At 41.3% G+C, this 24407-nt stretch overlaps 2 protein-coding genes across 6 annotated transcripts in view; both read left to right on the forward strand.

Moving 5' to 3' along the window:
* Nucleotides 1-11123, forward strand: part of LOC308487830 (flavin-containing monooxygenase 5-like) — a 28242-nt gene extending 17119 nt beyond the window's left edge. For 2 of the 5 annotated variants that reach the window (XR_013991771.1, XR_013991772.1), the window contains exons 6-9: nucleotides 1377-1800; nucleotides 3976-4328; nucleotides 7313-7385; nucleotides 9656-11118. Coding sequence is in view for 3 of the 5 variants with exons in the window: in XM_081026590.1 (XP_080882716.1) it covers nucleotides 1377-1576; nucleotides 3976-4328; nucleotides 7313-7385; nucleotides 9656-10001 (972 nt within the window). In the remaining 2 variants the exon portion in view is untranslated. Of the gene's footprint in view, nucleotides 1-1376; nucleotides 1801-3975; nucleotides 4329-7312; nucleotides 7386-9655 lie in introns of all 5 variants that reach the window. The other 3 variants (XM_081026588.1, XM_081026589.1, XM_081026590.1) reach the window with 2 other exon arrangements.
* Nucleotides 11124-19413: 8290 nt separating this feature from the next.
* LOC308487832 (flavin-containing monooxygenase 5-like) overlaps nucleotides 19414-24407 on the forward strand; it is a 52501-nt gene continuing 47507 nt past the window's right edge. Inside the window, exons 1-3 of the mRNA XM_081026594.1 lie at nucleotides 19414-19493; nucleotides 19759-19936; nucleotides 23829-24017. Of these exons, the coding sequence (XP_080882720.1) occupies nucleotides 19802-19936; nucleotides 23829-24017 (324 nt within the window). The 5' untranslated portion in view covers nucleotides 19414-19493; nucleotides 19759-19801. The remainder of the gene's footprint in view (nucleotides 19494-19758; nucleotides 19937-23828; nucleotides 24018-24407) is intronic.

Genomic DNA, 24407 nt, shown 5'->3' on the forward strand with positions numbered 1-24407 from the left:
ATTCCTCATACACATATAAAACAAAAGTGATACAGATTGCACACAAAACCATTTTATTCCTAAGACCATGCATGCTCTTTCCACTGTGACATCTAAAAGTGCTTAATCATGAGAGCGTTAAGGGCACCATCGGTGAGAATATGTGTGAAGTTCATGATTATCCCTCTGTGGACAGATTACCGTTTTCTTACAGCTGAGACAAATGGCCATAAGGCAATGTATATATATACTATTACAACTCACATCTCTCTCTAGAGAGTTCTATAATGTAGAGAAAGTATGCTCTGCCAGGTAATTCAAGGTCAAACTTTGATCAGCTCTGAACATGGGCTTTAGGCAGCAGAGGACATCAAAAGACTGTCCAATTTCCTGTTATCATACTAGCAATCTTCAGTTTTTCCATTAAATAATCAATGAAACATTTCTTAGATACAAGCTATGGAGTCAGTCAGACCTGGGTTGGAAATTCAGCTCTGCCACTTACTAGCTGTATGACCTGAGGCCACTTAGGCACCGTCTTCACGCCTCTCACCCATGAAATGGGGATCATAATACCGACCACAAGAGGTTGTTGTGGTAATTAAATAAGATGCAGACAAAGTACCTGGCGTTGTGATGTACAGGTCACGATTGTCAATAAATGGAGGTGTGGTGATGCCGTCCTGGGGAGATTAAAAGATATGTGTGCTCTCCTTCCACACCAGAGCGAACATATCTGGAGGGACAGAAAATAACAGTGTTTAACTTCAGGCCTATATTCTTACCAATGGTGATCTTAAGTGCTACCATAATTAAGCACACTTACATATTACAGTTAAAGGAAATAAAGAGTTTATCATCAGTAGAATTAATAAATTACAATTTTTGGGGGGAAGTAATTCAAACAAATGTCAAACGCATAAAGGACTTTGAGGATTTTGAATTAATGATATTCAGTTGCTTTTAGCTCTGTTGTTTCGCGATTTTGAATGAATTGGATGGGGGAAAGTATGAGAGAATTTCAGAAAAAGGAGAGAAAAACTTTCAGCCAGAACAGTGAGTGGTGTCTTCATGGAAGAGCCAAACTTGATCTGGATCTTAAAAATGAATAGGCTTGGGAGAATTAAGAAGATGGGGGAGCTTCTCAGGGAGGTATAATGACATTAAACAGAAAGGCAGTGGTGGTTCAGAGCAAGACATATTTTTGGCCAGTGAACACACCAATTTAACTGTAACCTTACTGTTTGAGAAGGAAAATGGCAGGAAACAAAAAAAACATTGTGAGGTCTCTAAAGCCAGACTAATGAATTTAAACTTAGTCTTGAAGAAAATGGGGTAGTTTTACAGGATGATGAGCCAGAGTGTGGTAAAAGCAAACCATTTTTCTCATGCACCAGGTTTTCCTCAGCACCAGGAGAGGGGCTTGGATCATGAATCGTGTGGGAGACCATGGATATCCTTTTGATCTGGTGTTGTTTTCTCGACTTAAAAATTTTCTGACAAAGATTGTTTCTCAATCGTTATTAAACATATATTTGGAAAGAAAGATGAACCAAAGGTTTAACCACGATATGTATGGTCTAAAGCCTAAACACAGGTATGTTTCCAGGATGCCAGTGGGGCAGCAATGGCCAGGGCACAAAAATAAGGACTGTTCACATAGGGTAATAATAGTTGACCTACCTCTACACATACATTAAGAAAATACACAGAATCTGAGATCAGATTTCTACCTTGTCCCCACAGAAGCTCAAGATCTACTGGTCTGTAATCCTCGGTCTAGGATTGACCTTGGCATCAACCATTTTATTATTTCCCCAGGTACCAGTTCTTTTCCATGACCCCCAGTGACAACAATAAAATGGTAGCAAAGGGCAGTGCATCATCCATTCATCCATCAACACTGAGCACCTCCTATGAGCCAAGCATTATACAGGGCATGAGAATATAGAGATTAAAGACCTACTAGGAGTATTACTACAAATAATAACACCTCACCTATCTGAGGACTTCATGGAAGACAAGCCTGGTGCTAAATGGTTACAGGCATCATCTCATTTAATGCTCACTACAGCCCTCCCTATAGGTTGCTGTTTTATCTCCATTTTACAGATATAAAAATTGACACTTAGGGAAAGTAACTTGCCCGAGAGCACATAAGAAATACATGGAAAACTTGAGAAATGGATTTTACCTTAAATACTCTAATGAGAACACAGACAACAGAATAAGACAGAGAAATGCATGGCATGTTCAGCGAGTATGTAGGGTGGGAGTCCTCACACAGCCAAGGAAGTAGACTGTTGAAAGCATTTCTGGAGCTAATTTTAAGGGCTGGTTTTCCTCCAATTTTTAAAAATGTTCAGATTTACTTCATACAAAATAGTAAGTACAATGAGCACCCATATACGCTTCATTTAGAGTCACCTGTTAACAGTTTGCCTTATCTGCTTCTTCTTTCTCCCTGTCTCCAAAAATTGATCCATACATAGATAGCATACATACTACATCATCCATGCATACATACATATACATATTGTTTTCTGAACCATTTAAGACAGAGTTGCAATCATTAAGTCATTTTGCCCTAAATTATTCAGCATATATTGCCTAAGAAAAAGTGTACTCTCCTATATAAATGTAACACAATTACCACACTAGGGAAATTTAACATTGATAAAATATCATTATCTAATATATCACATATTCAAATTTCCCAAATTGCCCCAACAATGTACTTTATAGCTTCTTTATTAATTTTAAATCCAGGATCCTGTCAGGTATTTCACCACTGCATTTAGTTGTCAGGTCTCTTTCTCTTAATCTGAAATAATTCTTCACTTTTTAAAAATCCAAGCCAATCATTTTATAGAAATTCTCTAAATTTGCACTTCCATGGTTATTCTTCCTTTATTATGTTCAGGTTAAAATTTGTAGCATAAATACTCATAGATTGTGTCTTCTCGGTACATCGGGAGCCACGTGCTAGCAGTTATCCCATATGAATGAGGTTAGATTTGATCATTAAAAAAGGTGGTATCTACCAGGCTTCTCCTTGGTAAAGGTATTTTATTCCTTTGAAATTAGTCAGTGGGGGTGATACTTTGAGGTTGAAAGTCCAACAAGTTTTGAACCATTTATTTCACCCAATTGTGGAAAGTGTAGTATCTACAATTTTAGTGATTACAAAATAAATTGAGGCTTCCTGGAATAACAAGAGATAGTCAAACAAATAGGTGAAGGAAGTAGCATTCTAATTATAAGTACAAGACCTTGGGATAGCAAAAAATATGCTGTGGGACCTGCATGTCGTCTGATTTGCCTGGACTATATGGCAACGATGGAAGAGTGACTGAGTATATCCCCAGGCTCACTGGGCAGGTACGTGAAAACCTGTGTATGCTCTGCTAAATGAAAAGTCTGGAACAAAGACAGTCCCGAGCCATTGAAAAATTTTAAGCAAGTGAGTGACATAATAATAAATACATTTTGGAATAACCACTCCAAAAATGGTGAAGACAATAGATTGAAGGGGGATGGAGCAGGACGCACTAAAGACAACCGTAATAGTCTGGGTGAAATAGAGAATACATATAACTACTCTGGGATGTGAAGAGGAGAAAGGGAAAAGCCTTAGTGGCTAGCTATAAGACTCACAGTTTTGTGGCTTGGGCACATTATTATTCCTTGAGAAACCACACATGCACTCTCCAAATCAGACCATTCTTCCTACCCTTCTCCAACATCTTCCATCTCAATGTCATCTACGGTCCAACTTCTCCTCTGAGATCCTGATCTGTGCCAACATACATTAGACCTTTCCCAAATTTCAGGGATAGCCAAGAGGGAGACCACTGGCACATTGTATAATCACCTCCATCAAAGAAGAATGTTACCTATGTGTTACTGATTTCTCTCTCCTTCCCTGCCCTCTCTCCCCGCCTCCCCAATGTTCTCTCTCATTTCTCCTTCTTTTGGTCTTTATCACCATCACAGAGCCCTGAGTCAGCATCCAACAGTCAATGATGACCTGCCAAATCGTATAATTTCTGGCATGGTGAAGGTGAAAGGAAATGTGAAGGAATTCACAGAGACAGCCGCCATATTTGAAGATGGCTCCAGAGAGGATGACATTGATGCTGTTATCTTTGCAACAGGCTATAGCTTTGCCTTTCCTTTTCTTGAAGATTCTGTCAAAGTAGTCAAAAACAAGGTATCCCTGTATAAAACGGTCTTCCCTCCTAACCTGGAAAAGCCAACTCTTGCGATCATAGGCTTAATCCAGCCCTTGGGTGCCATCATGCCCATTTCAGAGCTCCAAGGACGCTGGGTCACTCAAGTATTCAAAGGTAAGTGACCAAGCGAGTTGAATACTTAATAACGTGGTAGTATGTTGACGTTCTTGTCTTTAAATAGCTGAAACAGTATGTACGGTTTTAACAATGCCTGACACGAAATTAGTGCTCAAAAATTAATTTTTGACTGAATATAAAATAGTAGTTTATAACCTTGGACATACATTATAATCTCCTGGGAACTTTCTCAAAATAGACATGCTTTGCCTCATGGTGTTTATTTCTTAAGTGTGGGGTCGGGCAGATATAAGATCTTTGAGAAAATGTTTCCCAAGTGATTCCAATGTAGACTCTAGATCAGAATCCACTCACCTAGATTTCAGATAACTGGGATATATTTATGAGGCAAAAGAAGTTTATTTTCTTTCATTATTGGTAAAGTGAAATATAAAAATGGTGTGATTTGATTTTAGCCCAAAAATTAAGACATGGTTAAAGACTGGTCCACAATGTAGAAGACTCAACCTCTCCAATTCTCACTTTCCCCAGTTTATAGCACCTCATTCACTTTTGGCTAGAACATGAGAAAAAACTTTGGGTTTGGAATACAGGGCTCAATGTGAGTCAGCAGAATAATATGGCTTTCAAAGGGCTTAATTGTATCTAGCATCATTAAAAAATTATAATGTCCTACAATGAAAAATTGTTCTCTGAACAGGTCCAACACCCAAAGATATGTTTTAAAACTGAAAGTGGAGTGCAGTAAAAGGAGAGCAAGAACGGTTAAGGGATTTGAAAATGTGCCATTTTAAACATAATTGAAGAAGCTGGAGAGGATTAGCCTGGAGAAGATAAGATTCAGGGGAGATATGAGGGTTCAAATATCTGAAGAGGTGTCCCGTACCAAAGGATTCTATTTGCTCAGTATCTCTTCAAAGGGTTGAACCAGGACCAAGGAGTGAAATGTTGAGGATTGCACAATATCATTAAAAAGAAACAAACAATTTTTTTTCCTATCAGCCAGTGCCATTTTAAGATGGAATGGGCTGCCTATGAAATTGTGAGGAATCCAAGCGGAATAGGAAGAGAATGAAAATGGCTGGATAGCCATTTGACCGAGCCAACATGGAGTAGATTCAAACCTCAGGACGGAAAAATCAGATGAGCTTTAAGGTTCCTTCTAACAAAGAAATTGTTTAATTCTATGGTTGTCATAATAGAATTTGCGACCATTAGTAATGTTTAATTAAAACTATGCCAATTTCTGGTTGGAATTACAGCTTCCTGTTCCCTAGAGAAGATCTAAATGGTAGCAGAGAAAAAAAGGAGCAATGGAGTTAGCATTGATAAATCAAAAACCTTTCCAATTTCCCCAAAGTCCTATCATTTATTAATTCCTTTCAGTTCTAGACAGTAGATCACATACTACTCGAGAGCCCTGGACCAGGAACCAAATGCAAGTGACCCATGAAGCTGGCTTAATTCCAGTCATATTAAATGGATCTTTTAATTTGGTCAATTGAGTAAGAGAAAAGAGTCACATTAAATAGCCAGAGCGTCTTAGCTTACGTTAAATAACTAAGACTCTTTCAGGACCAAGTGAACTGTTGAGAAGAACAGGGAAAATGGGAGGAGTCTGCATTAGAGCTATGGGATGAGGGGATCTTAGGGGAAATGCACCAAAAGCCCAGCTTCCTATGCTCACAGAGGCCTGGTGCTAATTCCTCCAGCTTTCTTCTAAGACCTGGAAGGGAGGAATCCCTATAACTTTATCAAACTTCTGACAGGAACCCTGAGTTTTCAGTTCTCCCACAGCCCTCCAATCCACCTACCAAATTCTCGCCATTCTCATCCCTGAATTCTGCCTTCACTGTACCCATTTAAACTCTCGGGATTAATTTCTCCTGTTTTTCCATGGCTGCCCACCTCAGCCTATCCCCTTGCCCAGCCTATCCTTTCCCCATTAAACTTCCCCCTCTGCTTTCTGGAATTACTGTGTTCTTGTCAAGGAGATATTGCACCCTTTTCTAGGACACCGAACCCACTTCCGTGCCTTGACTGAAATCGAGTTTTATTCTTTCCCTCTTTTGTAGCCCTCTCAAAAAGCCCTTGTGAGAGTTGTACTTTCACTCACCAACTTTCTTTCCTGGAAAAGCATATGAAATTATATCAGCTCTCTGGATGATAAGAAAACACTATGTCATAGCATGGCATTCAGGTTCCTGACGAACTGGATGCAGTCTGCTTTGGCAGGCCCATTATTTGCAAGTCTTTACCATACATCCTACGTTCTTCTAAATGCCCTCATGACAAACCCACTGAGCAGCAAACAGAGCAGGTAGCTGGTACCCTGTACTTCTGCTGCTCTCTCTGCTTCCTATGCTCCCCCTTTACTCCTTATTTCTACAGGAAAAAGATGTGTTTGCTCCCTCCTTAGTGTATATTGAAAGCTCTTATATAAAGAATTGTGGTTATTAGCCTTTGTAGTCGAAGCCCAGCCCCATGCCTAGCACATGGGAAGATTCTAATAAGTATCTATTCAAACAAATGCTAGTTTAGCTTTAGAGGTAAATGAAGATAGAAACTCTACAGCAGATACTTGTCTGAGGATTTGACCTTCTGAACGACGTTAGCCAACTTCCAGGTATGTGGAAAGGCTGGACTTGAACAGCTGAATGGCAGCCACGTCTCCTTTCCCTTGGAACATTATCTTTAACAAAACGTGGTGGGACAAGTCAGGAGTGAAGAATGTCAGGATTACCTAAGTACACCCTGCCTTAGGCCTGAGAGCAGACTGAAACACCTACTTGGACCCACTTCCATGGAATTCTAATTCAGGCTCACCTTTCCCACCTTGTTAGAACCCTTGGGAAACCTCTGAACTTTATTTAACTCTTCCTTGTTCAACAACAGCCTGCAGTTCACACTTACTGACTTTTAAGGAATTCTTTGAATTCTCCAGAACATAGTACTTGTTAACAGGATTCTAGTTCCTGTGGAGGTAACCTCACACTTAAATGTTTGGTTTTTCTCTTTAGGGCTGAAGACATTACCCTCACAAAGTGAAATGATAAGAGATATAACTAAGGCTCAAGAGAAAATTGACAAAAGGTAAGAAATTCTCCCAGGAAAGTAGGTGCTTAGTTTCTCTACTCAGTTCTTAATAAAAGCAATAGTGTACTGTATTTCTCTTTCTCATGTTAGTTTTCAGGTTTAGGTTATATTCTGAAGAAAAAAGAAACAATAGTTTGTGACAAGAGAATGGAGAAATAGCACCGAGAGGTTTGTTATGGGTGAGAAAGAAGAGACAAGCTGAAGAAAAGTGTTTAAAATCCTATGTTTAGGGCCTGAAAGAAGAGTCCTGTAGGAAAATGCACATGGGAAGAAAATCAGGTATATTGTTTTGGCAAAGATTGCTTCAAGTGCTAGTAGAGCTGCCACAAGAAGGAAGAGCGGCAATGAACTACTGAGCGCAGATATGGTCGAATTCCAAACCACAAGTAGATTTACAAATCTGCAGAGGCCAAGGGCAGGCCTCGCCAGGGGACAGCATGCTCATGTCACAGTGGCTCAAGTTATGAACACACCACAGCCTGTGTGATCAGGGAAGGTGGTACGTCGCCGATTGCTTAGTGCTTGGGTGAACAGTCATTTAGCATCTGAACTTCAGAACTGAGCTTATTCACTGGGTGACTTTTCTTTAGACAAAGTGGGAGCTAATGGCAGGTGCCTAAACCTTTGTGGGAAAGTCAGAGGCAGGATTATTGAAGGTCGAGAGAGGTGGTTTTCTTCAATTGATTGTACTGGCGTAACTGTCCCCTGCCTCGGAGGAGGGGAGGGTTTTTATTCCACCCTGATACCCTTGCCAGGTGCGCTCCTTGTTTTTCCTTATTCCACTGCCGAACTTCTGCAATCCGTATTCTAAATTCTAAGCCTTTTCTCCCTTCTTAGCTCCCTGCATTGTAACTTCCATCATTGCTTCTGCAACTGCTCTCTTGAAGGTCATCCAGGACCAACTTCATTTTCCTCACTCTTACTATGGAGTTTGGGGTTTTATACTCATCCTTCTGGAGTGCTTTCTTTCTTTGCTTTTCTGGCACTAAAATATTCTATTTTAACTATCTTTCTCTCTTTAGACGTTTGTCTAGGCACCTTCAGACTGAGCTGTGCCTAAGGGTATAATTTAACCTTTATGGAGGGTTAACTATGTACATACACATAATGTTTTGTACGTGTGAGTTTATTGAATCTCTGTGAAACCTTCACGACGAGGACAGTGTTTCACCCAGGACTGCAGGGTAACTGCATGCCTACCAACCTTTGGGCCGGCATCACATCCACAAGGGAGAGCTCTCAAATTCTGTCCTATCTTCTTTCTTCTAAACTTTAGTTACATTTCAGTAAATTCCTATTTGACCATCTTTCAGTTCTATTTCACCTGTTCTACCTCAAATTTATAGTTGCTCACTTTTTCCTCGTTTTGTGTTCTATAATCCTAGGAAGCCCTTTTAATCTCAATTAGCTTGACCTGGCTTTTCTCTTACTACCTTCTGTCCACTGTTCTTTCTTTCATTTTCAGAACAGAAAGGAAAAAGAGGAAGTTATCAGGTAGCTTTCTAAATCCCATTCCTTCCACACAGGTATTGCTATTACCACACTTTCCCTCTAAAAAGCCCTCTTAGCTCTTCAGATCTATACTTAATCAGTTATTCCATATGGCTCCACTGGGAGGGGGGTAAGTCATTCTCCCGCCTCCCTTCCAGATTCGGAGTTAACATTGGGAAGTCCAGCACTGTGGACCCCACCACCACTGCCCTCATAAAACAATTGAGGGTCCCCAACTTGAGAATTTTTGTGGTGGATTCTCTTTCTGATAACATCCGAGTCCTCTGGATCTGGGTCTGCTATCTTTGCGTCTCTGTACGTATCCTTGTTTTCCACAACTCGCCTCCGCTCCTATACGTGGTGCCTACAGATATTCTATACGCACATTCTACACTCATTCCTATTTTATTCCTTCACTCTGATGGACCCCTGACTTGTAACACTTTCATCTTTGTTCTCAGCTTATACATATCTTCCATATCCTTCAAGGACTTAGTATAGCTCTGTTTTAACTACCCTCTTCTACCTTTCTATTTAGCAATCTGAAACCACATGATTTACCAAAAGTCATATATTCTTCTGTTTCATGTGTATCTATCATATCTCCTGCAATAGATTACAAAGTCGTAAAGGACAAAGTCTTATTTTTCTTCTCTATTTTCCACAGGCTCCTAGCCAATATTGATCCAATAACAGATACTCAGAAAGCATTGATTGACTGAATGATTGAATGACTGATTGTTGACAGGCCCTGGCTTCTGTCTTGTCTGTTTCAGGTATGTGGAGAGCCAACGCCACACCATTCAGGTAGACTTTATAGATATCATGGATGAGTTTGCTGACCTGATGGGCGTCAGGCCCAACCTGCTGTCTCTGGCCTTCACCGACCCCAAGCTGGCATTACAGTTATTATTGGGACCCTATACTCCAATCCAGTATCGTCTACAGGGCCCGGGAAAGTGGGATGGAGCCCGAAAAGCTATCCTCACCATAGACGAGCGTATCAGGAAGCCTATGATGACCAGACAAGTTGAAAGCAGTGGTTCCATGACTTCAGCATTAACGATGGCCTGGTTCATGCTCGCTGTTGTTGTCTTTGCCATCATTATAACCTACTTTTAGCAGTTCCAGTGTCGTTGCCCCGGTTTTCTTTGGGGAGCTGGATCGAGAGATGCCTCCAGGACAACTCTCAGGTTCACATCGCCCAAAAATCTGCTTTTATTTCTGTTTCCAAAGCATTAATCGCCTTTTCTCTTTTCCCTACAATGAAATCCCAGCTTTTCACTCGAAATGGATTAAAGAGTTGAACCTAAGACCTGAAAGCATAAAACTCCTAGAAGAAAACATTGGGGATAAATTCCTTGACATCGGTCTTGGTGATGATTTTTTTGGATTTGACACCAAAAGCAAAGGCCAAGAAAAGCAAAAGTGAACAAGTGGGACTACATCAAACTAAAAAGCTTCTTCACAGCAAAGGAAACCATTATACGTCATTGGTTAAGAGATATTGCTTCTTTGCCCAATCACTCCTGTGCTTTAAAAAAAACCCCAAAAACTTGGTAGGTAGTAAGGAGAAGCATTCAATCCTTCCTACAGAATCAAATTACTTGTGTCCTATGTCTGAACATGCAACATGCAGAGTTTACTGTGGACTTCCAAGTTCTATTAGAGTACAACAGTGTCATCGTCAATCCCCTGACTAGAAAAAGAACACTCTGAGAAGTCCTAAATTAAATTATACAGGCGGAAGAGTAGATGAAAGAGACAAGAGAGGTTAATCACGCCTGCATGGAAAATCATCGAAAGACTTGCTCACATTCAGGAATGAATGTTACAACTCTGAGTTAACTTCCAGGTAGCTATTGCACAGTTATCTAAAGAGAAGAGCCAGTAGCCGACCACCAGGCATAAGGGACCACCAGTGCCTCCATTATCTTGCTACGCATGACCTTCCTGGACTGTTGCCCACAACTGGCCCTCAATAACAAACGCTTCTTCCTTACAGACTATGCACCTATTCCAGAACTAGCTCCTCTTCACTTTTTCCCACGCCCTTTATCCATAGCCACTGCAAATTCTTTCAAAACAACTTTCGTCTTTCTTTTCTGAACCCGAGATATGAAGGAGCCCGTCAATACCAGGAGTGTGTAGCCCTGCCGCTGCTGGTGGCGCAGATGGCGCGCCCCAGGACCCCGTCCTTTTCTCGCTGGCATCTGGCTCAATAAACCCTTTCTTTCAGAAAAGCTTTTGGCCATGAAAGTTTTTTGTTTCACAGCCCCAAAAGCAGATAATCCAAAAATCATTTCTATTTAGCTTTACAAAAACAGTTTCTCTTCCTAACAAGTTTTCCGTTGGCTAATATATATTGTGTATGCTTCTCCTCTGATGATTTGACTACTATAAGGAAATATGTACCAGAGACGTACTATTTGGCTGAGAGAGACCAACCTGGAGTTAGAAAGCTGAATAGTACACTAGTTAAGGTTTAATGTGTTATTCCTTCAAGGGCCTTGTTTCAGAGTCCTATGGAAAGAGTGACAGGAATTGGGGAGGGCAGGGAGGTAACCAAAAGGAAGTAAACAGACAGTCAAGATTCTGGATGGGTAAACAAAATGTTGCAGTAAAAATGTACCTTTTTGTCTGCAAACTTTTTTGTTTAAGAGGCAGAAAACAACAGAGTTTATTAGGGGCTGAGCACAGATCAAAGGGGATCAGTGGAATTGATGGGTTTAAGTGGGTGGGTTTTCAGCTTAATATAAAAATGAAGTTTTTGGGGCCGGCCCGGTGGCTCAGGTGTTGGAGCTCAGTCCTAATGCCAAGGTCGCCAGTTCAATTCCCACATGGACCAGTGTGCAGCACCCTCTACAGCTAAGATTGTGAACAACAGCTCTCCCTGGAACTGAGCTGCAGGGAGCAGCTGGAGGTTGGCATGAGTGCCATGGGCTTCTGTGTGCTGCCTGGGGCTACTGTATGCCACTTGAGTGGCTGGTAGCCATTGTAAGCACCGGGCAGCTGAGCTGCTGTGAACGGCCAACTGACGACCAGTGACCGACTCCCTCAGCGGGGGGAGGGGGGGTTGGAGGGGGGGGAAAGCAAGGCTCATAACATCAGCATGGGCCAGAGAGCTGCGTCCTACACAACTAGACTGAGAAACAATGGCTTGAATTGGAGTGGGGTGGGGGCAGAAGGGGGAAAAATACAAGAGTAAAACTCTCTCTTCAGAATTTTATTTTTAAAAGATACTATTATAAGTTCACATTTATAACTGAAAGCTTTTAGGAAATATCAGTCTTTAAAAAGTTACAGGCCCAAAGAACTTCGCCATCCAAACTGGTATAAAAAGCAAAATTAAAAACTCAATACCATAAACAAAATGGCAGTTTACTTATCTCTCATGTAACAATTCAAGGTCAGTAGGTCCAGATTAGAAGATGTTGTCATTTAGGAACCCAATCTGATGGTGGACCTACGATCTTCAATATGCGATTTCCAAAGTGTTCTAGCTCCAGGAAAGGCGAAAGAGTAGACGTCCATGGTAAATCATGGCCTTGTAAACTTGCCTGTGTCACCATTTCTTATTCCTTAGTGAGAACTTAGTCACATGGGCAAATAGCTGCAAGGGGCACTGGGAAATACACTTCGTATTTCAACAGGCCCATCCCCAGCTACAACCCTGTTGTCTGGAAGAGGAGGAGAACAGATTGTAATGAACAGCTAGCAGCGTCTGCCTCTCCTCTAGTCATGAAAATTCTGTGTTCATCCTTCTCCGGTATCCATTCCCATCAAGGCTTTTGAACCATATTATGTAAGCCCTTGAGAAATAACTATAACCCACAGCAATACTTTTAGGGCGAAACCAGCAATTGAAACTCCAGGGCTGCTATGATTGGCATGCAACCATCTGGCGCAAAGTTGACTCAGAGAACAAAGACAGGTGGCATCATCCACAACCTATCCCTCTAAAACCCCTGACATCTGTCAAAACGGATTCCTGGGTCAGATCGGCCCTGATTCTGACCCTCTGAGTGAAATCCTGTGTCCATCCTATTGGCCTTTACTGCATGACTTTATAGTTGAAAAACTTAAGGTACATTTCAAAAGTGGATATTTTATGTTCTTAATTGCACATCTGCCTGCATGAAAGAAAGCGCTTTTAAAAAGTATTTTTATTATATTGAAAAGGTCTGCGTTTTGGTTTTCTATGTCCCTCTAAGTAGGAAACACCAGCACCCACTCATGGGTGTTTTAAAGTAAATTCTATCAGTAGCATACAACCAAATATCCAATCTATGTGGTGGGCGTTAGAGGGGGTGGCTGAAGGGTCGGGACCTATTTTAACAGATCTCCTGAACAGTACGGATTAAACTTTTGGTGCAAGGCTTACTTTGAGGTTGATAGTTTCACTTCAGCGGGAGTTTGTCACTTTAAGACAAACACCAGAAATTTGAAAGTGGTAACAAAGGGGAGGGAGCAATGGGGATACAAGGCAGCTCCCACCCCAGAGTGAGTAGTTGATAGTGTGGAAAACGGCAGCTGAAAACCAGAGGTTGTAAGATTAATATTTTTGGCCCAAAGCAGGATCCACCCACATTTAATTCCCCCTGCGGGAGGGAATGGGTGCAGCTCAATGGGCAGGATGTTGGCTGAAAGAGGAGGTGCGGGACCAGCCCCTCCCCATTAGATGTTGCTGTGTTTAGACATTGCTGCTTTATATTTCATCGAAAACGGCCAACAGTGTACAGCAGCCTGCGGATCGCAGGTGAGGGGTCCGCCCGGTGCTGCAGGCAGGGAAGGCAGTGAGATCCAGTTTGACCACAGAGCTCTCAGCTCTGGGCGCGCCTCTGGATCTTGCAGGCCCGGGCTCTCCTATCCCATGGGAAGCAATTCCCTGCAGCTAAGAAGAAAACAAAATCTGGCTTCCCCAAAGGCACCTGTTGTTGCAGGATTTATTCAGATTCTACAGCAAGGTCTTCCTTGAAACGTTTTAACTGTCATTTGTCATCCTTTCTTTAGGACAAGTTACTTGACCCAGCCCTGTGAAGATCCCTGGAGACAATGACCAAGAAAAGAATTGCTGTGATTGGGGGAGGCGTGAGCGGGCTTGTATCCATCAAGTGCTGCCTGGAAGAAGGCTTGGAGCCTGTCTGCTTTGAAAGGACTGATGACATCCGAGGGCTTTGGAGGTTCCAGGTAAATCTGGTTCTTTAATACTTGGAAGCCTCACTGCAAGCAGGTACATGAGTTATTTTATCTCCTGTCAGGAAATATGATGGCTTTGACAGTGATTAAACCTAAGTAGAAGTCAGCCTGCTGACCTCTTCTCAGCAGCTGTCACCTTTCTGCAGGTTCCTCTTTCCCTGGGCTGGCTGCAAAATGGGACACAGGTGTCACTTGTTTTTCCCTTACTGATGTTTAGGAAAACGGCACAGAGATCATTTAAAGAGTTTTCCTGCTATCCAGAATGGGGTAACAATGAGTGGAGTGCAACTCAATAACAAACATTAGAAAGTGTAAAGTGATTTAAAAATTTAGAGTGGTTGCTCCTGGTCTGCATTAATAGGTAAGTGATCTAGATTTCCTGACTACAACTCCTTCCAGGAATCCCCCTGTTCAATCTTCCCTAACCTTGTTCTTTCCCTTTTTTTGAATTCTGGTTCACTTTAGGTAATTCTCTAATAATCCCAAGTGAATGACATAATAATAAATACATTTTGAAATAACCACTCCAAAATGATGAAGAAGACAGATTGAAGGGGGATGGAGCTCGAGGCCCTAAAGACAACTGTAAAAGTGAGATAGAGAATACATAAAACTATTCTGGGATGTTAAGAGGAGAAAGGTAAAAGACTTGGTGGCTAGATGCAAGACTCACAGATTTGTGACTTCGGCACGTTCTTATTCCTTGAGAAATCGCACATGCACTCTCCAAATCAGACGATTCTTGCGTCAGTTCTCCAACATCTTCCATCTCAATGTCATGTATGATCCAACTTCTGCTCTGAGATCCTGATCTGTGCCAATATACATTAGACCTTTCCCAAATTTCAGGGATAGCCAAGAGGGAGACCACTGGCATATTCTATAACCACCTCCATCCAAGTAGAATTTTACCTATGTGTTACTAATTTCTCTCTCCTTCCCTGCCCCCTCTCCCCGCCTCCCCAGTGTTCTCTCTCATTTCTCCTTCTTTTGGTCTTTATCACCATCACAGAGCCCTGAGTCAGCATCCAACAGTCAATGATGACCTGCCAAATCGTATAATTTCTGGCATGGTGAAGGTGAAAGGAAATGTGAAGGAATTCACAGAGACAGCCGCCATATTTGAAGATGGCTCCAGAGAGGATGACATTGATGCTGTTATCTTTGCAACAGGCTATAGCTTTGCCTTTCCTTTTCTTGAAGATTCTGTCAAAGTAGTCAAAAACAAGGTATCCTTGTATAAAAAGGTCTTCCCTGCTAACCTGGAAAAGCAAACTCTTGTGATTGTAGGCTTAATCCAGCCCTTGGGTGCCATCAAGCCCATTTCAGAGCTCCAAGGAGGCTGGGTCACTCAAGTATTCAAAGGTAAGTGACCATGCGAGTTGAATACTTAATAACTTGGTAGTATGTTGAAGTTTTGCCTTTAAATTGCTGAAACAGTACATACAGTTGTAACATGCCTGACACAAAATTAGTGCTCAAAAATTAATTTTTGAGTGAATATAAAAGAGTAATTTATAACCATGGATGTGTATTACAATCTCCTGGGAAATTTTCCCAAAATAGGCATGCTTTGCCTCACGGTGTCTGTTTATTAAATCCAGGGTGGGGCAGACATAAGATCCTTGAGAAAATCTTTCCCAGGTCATTCCAATGTACACTCTAGATCAGAATCCACTCACCTAGATTTTAGACACCTGGGATATATTTACAGTGCAAAAGAAGTTTGTCTTCTTTCATTATAGACAAAGTCAAATATAGAGAAAGTGTGATTTGATTTCAGCCCCCCAAATTAAGACCTGGTTAAAGACTCGTCCACAATGTAGAAGATTCAACCTCTCCAATTCTCACTTTCCCCACTTTATGTCCCCTCTTTCAGTTTTGGTTACAACATGAGGAAGAACTTTGGGGTTTGGAATAGAGGGCTCATAGTGAGGCAGCAGAATGATATGGTTTTCAAAGGGCTTAATTGTATCTATCGTCATTAAAAAATTATAATGTCCTGCAATGTAAAATTGTTCTCTAAACAAGTCAGAACAAACCCAAAGACATGTTTTAAAAGTGAAAGTGGAGTGCGGTAAAAGGAGAGACAAGAATGGTTAAGGGATTTGAAAATGTGCCATTCAGTGTCCCACTGAAGAAGGGAGAGATACGAGGGTTCAAATATCTGAAGAGGTGTCCCGTACCAAAGGATTGTATTTGCTCAGTATCTCTTCAAAGGGTTAAACCAGGACCAAGGAGTGAAATGTTGAGGATTGTACAATATCATTAAAAACAAACAAACATTTTTTTTTTCCTATCAGCCAGTACCATTTTAAGATGGAATGGGCTGCCTATGAAATTGTGAGGAATCCAAACAGAATAAAAAGAGAATGAAAATGGCCATTTGATCAAGCCAACATGGAGTAGATTCAAAGCTCAGGACAGGGAGAAATCAGATGAGCTTTAAGGTTCCTTCTAACAAAGAAATTGTTTGATTCTATGGTCGTTATAATAGAATTTGCGACCATTAGTAATGTTTAATTAAAACTATTCCAATTTCTGGTTGGAATTACAGCTTCCTCTTCCCTAGAGAAGACCTTCATGGTAGCAGAGAAAAAAAAGGAGCAATGGAGTTAGCATTGATAAATCAAAAACCTTTCCAATTTCCCCAAAGTCCTATCATTTGTTAATTCCTTTCGTTCTAGACAATAGATCACATACTACTCGAGAGCCCTGGACCAGGAACCAAATGCAAGTGACCCATGAAGCTGGCTTAATTCCAGTCATATTAAATGGATCTTTTAATTTGGTCAATTGAGTAAGAGGAAAGAGTCACATTAAATCGGCCAGAGCGTCTTAGCTTACGTTAAATAACTACAACTCTTCCAGGACCAAGTGAATTGTTGAGAACAGGGAAAATGGGAGGAGTCTGCATTAGAGCTATGGGATGAGGGAATGTTGGGGGAAATGCACCAAAAGCCCACCTTACTATGCTCACAAAAGCCTGGTGCTAATTCCTCCAGCTTTCTTCTAAGACCTGGAAGTGAGGAATCCCTATAACTTTATCAAACTTCTGACAGGAACCCTGAGTTTTTGGTTCTCCCCACAGCCCTCCTGTTTACCTACCAAATTCTTGTCATTCTCATCCCTGAATTCTGCCTTCACTGTACCCATTTTAAACTCTCGGGATCAGTTTCTCCCTTTCTTTCCTGGCTGCCCACCTCAGCCTGTCCTCTTGCCTGGCCTATCCTTTCCCCACTTTCCTTCATCCTCTGCGGTTCAGAATTTCTGTGTTCTTGTCAAGGAGATATTGCACCCTTTTCTAGGGCAGCAAACCCAATTCCTTGCCTTGATCGAAATCTAGTTTTCTTTTCTCTTTCCCTCTTTTGTAGCCCTCTCAAAAGCCCCTGCGAGTGTTGTACTTTCATTCACTGACTTTTTTTCCTTGAAAATCATAAGAAATTATATCAGTTCTCTAGGTCTTAAGAAAGAATTATGCCTTAGCATGGCATTTAGATTCCGTCAAGAACTAGATGCAGCCTGCTTTGGCAGGCCCATTCATGAGTCTTTACCATACGTCCTAAAATCTTCTACATGCCCTGATGACAAACCCACTGAGCAGCAAACACAGCAGGTATCTGGTACCCTGTACTTCTGCTGCTCTTTCTGCTTGACATGGTCCCTTACTCCTTATTTACATAGGAAATAAATGTGTATTTGCTCCCTCCCTTAATAGTATATTGAAAGCTCTTTATATAAAAGAATTGTGTTTATTAGCCTTTGTAATCCAAGCCCAGCCCCAGGCCTAGCACATGGGAGGTTTCTAATAAATATCTATTCAAACAAATGCTAGTTTATCTTTGGAGGTAAATGAAGATAGAAACTCTACAGCAGACACTTGTCTGAGGATCTGACCTTCTGAACGACGTTAGCCAACTTCCAGGTATGTGGAAAGGCTGGGCTGGACTTGAACAGCTGAATGGCAGCCACGTCTCCTTTCCCTTGGAACATTATCTTTACACAAAATGTGGTGGGACAAGTCAGGAGTGAAGAATGTCAGGATTACCTAAGTACACCCTGCCTTAGGCCTGAGAGCAGACCAAAACACCTAGTTTGACCCACTTCCATGGAATTATAATTCAGGCTCACCTTTCCCACCTTTTCTTACAACCCTGGGGAAATCTCGGAATCCAGTTCTTCCTTGTTCATCAACAGCCTGTAGCTCAAAGTTACTGAGTTTTAAGGAATTCTTTGAATTCTCCAGAACGTAGTACTTGTTAATTGGCTTCTAGTTCCTATAGAGGTCAACTCACATTTAAATATTTGGTATTCTCTTTAGGGCTGAAGACATTACCCTCAACAAGTGAAATGATAAGAGATATAACTAAGGCTCAAGAGAAAATTGACAAAAGGTAAGAAATTCTCCTTGGAAAGTAGGTGCTTAGTTTCTCTACTCAGTTCTTAATAAAAGCAATAGGGTAGTAGATAGGGAGAGGGATGTTATCACTGTTTGAGGGACATAAATGATAAATGTCTAACTAGTACATTATTTTGTGTACCTGGAACTAATAAAAGATTTAAAAAAATAAACAAAAAGAATTATTGTTTTATTGAAATTGTCTGCGTTTTGGTTTTCTCCATTAAACTCTAAATCCCTCTAAGTAGGAAACACCAGCGCCCACTCAGTGCATGGGTGTTTTAAAGTAAATTCTATCAGGAGCATACAACCAAAGATCCAATCTATGTGGTAGGGGTTCAAGGGGTGCATGAGGGGCCAGGACCTGTTTTAACAGATCTCCTGAACCGTAGGGTTTCCCACTTAAACTTTTGGATCAAGGCTTGCTTTGAGCTTGACACTGTTTCCCTGAAAATAAGATCTATCCAGGACCATTAGCTCTAATGCATCTTTTGGAGAAAAACTCATATAAGATCCGGTCTTATTTTCCTATAAGATCGAGTCTTACATAGTATAATATAAGACTGGGTCTTAGATTAATTTTTGCTCCAAAAGACGCATTAGAGCTGATGGTCCGACTAGGTCTTATTTTCAAGGAAATACCATAGTTTCCCTTCAGCAGAAATTTGTCACTTTAAAGCAAACAGCAGGAAGTTGAATGTGGTAACAAAGGGGCCAAGGGGAGGGAGCAATGGGGATACAGGGCAGCTCCCACCCCAGAGTGAGTAGTTGACAGTGCGGAAAATGGCAGCTGAAAACCAGAGATTGTAGGATTAATTTTTTCAGCCCCAAACAGGATCCACCCAAATTTAATTCCCGTTGAGGAACAGAATGGGTGCAGCTCAGTGGGCGGGATGTTGGCTGAAAGAGGAGGTGCGGGACCAGCCCCTCCCCGTTAGATGTTGCTGTGTTTAGACATTGCTGCTTTGTATTTCATCGAAAACGGCCAACAGTGCACAGCAGCCTGCAGATCGCAGGTGAGGGGTCTGCCCGGTGCTGCAGGCAGGGAAGGCAGTGAGATCCAGTTTGACCACAGAGCTCTCAGCTCTGGGCGCTGAGATCTTGCAGGCCCGGACTCCCCTATCCCATGGGAAGCAGTTCCCTGCAGCTAAGAAGACTGCAGACTCTGGCTTTCCAAAAGTCACCTGTTGTTGCAGGATTTATTTGGATGCTATGGCCAAGGTCTGCCTTGAAAGGTGTTAACTGATGTGGGTTTTCTGTCATTTGTCATCTTTTCTTTAGGACAAGTTACTTCGACCCAGCCCTGTGAAGATCCCTAGAGACAATGACCAAGAAAAGAATTGCTGTGATTGGGGGAGGCGTGAGCGGGCTGGTATCCATCAAGTGCTGCCTGGAAGAAGGCTTGGAGCCTGTCTGCTTTGAAAGGACTGATGACATCGGGGGGCTCTGGAGGTTCCAGGTAAATCTGGTTCTTTAATATTTGGGACCCTCGCTGCAGGCAGGTGCGTGAGATATTTTATCTCGTGTCAGGAAATATGATGGCCTTGACAGTGATTAAATCTGCTAGAAGTCAGCCTGCTGACCTCTTCCTAGCAGCTGTCACCTCTCTGCAGGGTCCTCTTTTCCTGGGCTGGCAGCAAGATGGGACACAGGTGTCACTACACTGATGTATAGGAAAATGGCACAGAGATCGTTTTCATTTAAAGATTTTTGCTGCTATCCAGAATGTGGTAACGATGAGGGGAGTGCAACTCAATAACAAACATTAGAAAATGTAAAGTGATTTAAAAATTTAGAGTGGGCGCTCCTGGTCTGCATTGGTAGGTAAGTGTACTAGATTACCTGACTACAACTCCTTCCAGGAATCCCCCTGTTCAATCTTCTCTAATCTTGTTCTTTCCCTTTTTTTTTTTTGAATTCTGCTTCACTTTAGATCATTCTCTAATAATCATAGTCCTTTGGTACAATTTATAACACGGCTGCCTTTGTCACTTTGAAGTTAAACTTGACTTAAGAATTCAAAACAGCAGTTTAAAGTCCGTCTTCAGAAGTAGGCAGAGGGCACCTGTGACGGGGTTTTCTTCTCCTTGCGTATGTTCAGTTTTAAAGTCCAGTTGCTTTAATATGCACATCCAGCCCTATAACTTTTTACTAACAGTCAAGGTATCATCCACTTAAATGAAAGTTAACCTTATTATATGCCATAGAATTACAACCTCCTTTTCTGATCTCCAAAGTGACATGCATTGGGTTCGCTTTTAAACAAGCTCACTTTCCAAACCAGGGAATGGCATTGAGGTCTCCAAATATTTATTAAATTTCCTATTTCATAAAAACGAACACAGTGTTGACCAGCTCCTTAGAAGTGGCTTCACAGCATTCCTTATGTAAACAGCAGTACAGTCCTTTTGCATCTGGCTCTGTCTTTGGGGACTAACTCTGTTTGATACGAGTCCTTACTCAGATCTAGAATGGATGCCCCTTAGAAGACCACACCACCCCTTGGCTCTGTCATAATCAGTCTCGGGCACGGGCTGAAAAGGCTGTGAGTGGTTAATAATCAATAGAAAATTATACTTTGGAGCTCCAGCCACCAGAGTGCAGAGGTTAAGAGCACAATCTGGGGTGAAATCCTGTGTCTGCACCTTCCTCACAGTGTGATATTGGGGAAAATCAGTCAACCTCTCTGCACCTGTTTCCTCATCTTTCATTAGGAGATAATAACAGTACCCACTATATAGAGTTTCTGTGGAAACTAAGTGAAGGAATAATGGTGTTAATCATTAACACAGTGCCAGGGGCACAATAAGTGCTACATGTCAGTTATCACTCAGTAGGCCCGGGGAGGGGCCCACACTCCTGGTGTCTCTGGTAAGCCTCCTAGCCAGGTATGGCAACTGCTGACCAGGCACAAAATCAGTCAAGGATCCTCCATCATACCTGATTATCAAGTTCTGCTTTTATCTCCAAAGCGGCTTACAATTGTTCTCTGTTAAAGACTTAAGAGATTTTCTGTTATCCTCTTGGCAAAATTTCAACACCCTGTAAACTGCATCCGTGAAAATAAATAAGCTTTATTTCGTAACTCTGACTTATGGTAAGATAGGCCACATCTGTGTCTATTATATATACCTTACATGTATTTTAATATATACATATATTATATATTTTACGTGTACACACACACACTCCACTAGACTTGTAGAACCAAGTGTGATACCTGGCACATATTAGGTACCATATATATTTATTTTTCATAAATGAATCCTTGAGATGCAAAATGCCTTGAGTGGCTGCTTAGAATGCTGTGGAACTAGAGAACTTCATTCTCACATAGTCCACAGTCACACAGTTGTGCAGCCTGAACCTAGAAACATCCATCAGTAGCTGATTAAACACATTTTCCAAATCGATGCTGGTTTCCTAAAGACTTTCCTGTATCTGAGATCGGCTTCTCTACCACAGCCTTGCTTGTAATTTGGAGTCCCGCTCTCCCAATCCTACCCCCTAATTTTTCTGTAATTTATTGGAGATTTCATATGTAGGACCATCCAAAGTGCTTTGGAATTCCACCATTGCTACCAGGTGTCCAATAAGACACAAGGGATTCAGGGCTTCCATTTTCTCTTTCTTGGGACAGGTCCCAGGGATTCAGTATGTATCTTTTCTTCTCAAATATCATCACTTGCATTTTCTTATCTCTATTCCTCTTTCTCTATTCCACCGGCCAAAGAGGAGTAGGATTCACCACTTGTCCACATTTTTGTTATTGCTGAGTACTTTCTAGTAATAATTATGTCCTCCTGTCCAGGGGGAGATGTCCCAGGACCCCCAATGGATGCCTAAAAACCATGGATAGTACCGAACCCTATATGTACTATTCATTTTCTATAAATGCATACATATGATAAAGTTTAATTTATAAATTAGGCATAGTAAGTGATTAACAAAAATAACTAGTAATAAAGTAGAGCAATTATAATAGATTATAAGAAAAGTTATATGAACGTGGTTTCTCTCTCACAATCTTTTCGTACTTTTCACTGAATAGAAGCTCCTCACGGCTTCTCTTTGTCATACTCAAATTGCCAGTATCACTACTCTTGTGCTTTGGGGCCATTATGAAGTAAAGTAAGGGTCACTTGAGCACAAGGACTGTGATACCATGACAGTCCATCTAATAACTGAGATGGCTACTAAGTGACTAAAGGGCAGGCGGCGCACACAGCGTGGAGACAGTAGACAAATTGATGGTTCACATCATGGGCGGGTCAGAGTAGGAGAGCACCAGATTTCATCAGCTACTCAAAATGGCACGCAATTTAAAATTTAGGAATTTAAAAATAAATAAATAAATAAATAAATAAATAAATAAATAAAATTTAGGAATTTTTTATTTCTGGAATTTTCCATTTATCATTTTCATACCGAAGTTGACCGTGGGTGACTGAATAGTTGGAAAGCAAATTCAGGAGGACTACAGTATATATAAATTCTCAAGATATTAATTCAATCAATTCTTGATCTCATCACTAAGGTTAGGTAAGACTGATGTTGGAAAGTATGCAAAGTACATTGTACTTATACTCTCTCCAGTATAAATTCTCATTTCACCCCATTTTTGCTAACACCTGAGTAACACTCTTTGTTTAGTAAAACCGAGGTAACATGGGAACACCTACTAGACAGAATCTAAGTTAGTACATTGATTCCTAGAGAGAGCAATCTCACAAGTATATGTAAACCCTTGCAACTTACCTAGGCTTTGAAATATATAAAATATTTAAGCCTATTACTTAGGTGGGCAGTTCTCCCTTGGAATCTCATGTTGTTGCAATCCGGTCACAGCTGAAACTTGATATCTGCTATGTTCTATTTGCTCACGTGCTTAGAACTGCAGCTGGGACAACTAGAATTTCTGGGGCTGGCTGCACATCTCTCCATCCCAGACAGTCTCTTCAGGGGCTCCCTTGGGCTTCCTCGCAGTACAGTAGCCTCAGGGTAGCTGGACTTCTTATGGGGCTGCTGACTTCCACCAGAGCCAGCTTTCTAAGAGCCCCAGGCAGAAGCTGCCAGACTACTTATGATGTCCTCTTAGAAGCCATTCAGTATCCTTCCAACCGTATGCTGGTGGTCAAAAGCAAGTCATAAAGACAACTCAGATTCAAGGTCGAGAGACTATATACACGAGGGCACAAATATTGGGAGATGTGGAGGGTGTGTGTATGTGTGTGTATATAACTTTTTTAAAATAGCATTACTTTCAGAAAACTTTTTGAAATGTTTATTGGCTGCTTGTAAACCATGAAGTTAATTCTCAAGTTGCTATGAATGCTTCTAATTTACTGCAGGAAAATCCTGAAGAAGGAAGGGCCAGTATCTACAAATCCGTGATCATCAACACTTCAAAGGAGATTATGTGCTTCAGCGACTATCTGATCCCCGCTCATTTTCCTAACTTCATGCACAACTCCCAAGTGCTGGAGTATTTCTGGATGTATGCCAAAGAATTTGACCTTCTAAAGTATATTCGATTCAAGGTAGGGGATTTTGTAGGTATCTTTGGGCTGCAAGTTGTCTGTTAAGTACATGAATAATGTGGTTACATGTAAAGATGGCTTTGATATGCACCTGTTTGTGTCCCATCCAGACAAAGACTCCACACTTTGTCTCCTCAATGCCAGAAGATATTCATGGAAAGGTCCCCTTTTACATATTTGCCTGAGATCCAGTAAGCCATCTGCCAGAATGTTTCCAATGCCTCCTTGTGCTATTATTTAAGTGCAATAAAGAAAATGAGGGGAACTGTTGTCCCAGTTAGACAAGGGAGCTGACAGGCATGGGAACTTCTGGTTCCACAACTTGTCCGCTATTTCTTGGCCCTTTTATACTTTCCGAAGTATTTTCCAATACATGATTTTATGTGATCA

This window comes from Rhinolophus hipposideros (assembly GCF_964194185.1).
Source record: "Rhinolophus hipposideros genome assembly, chromosome: 19".
Classification (NCBI taxonomy): domain Eukaryota; kingdom Metazoa; phylum Chordata; class Mammalia; order Chiroptera; family Rhinolophidae; genus Rhinolophus; species Rhinolophus hipposideros.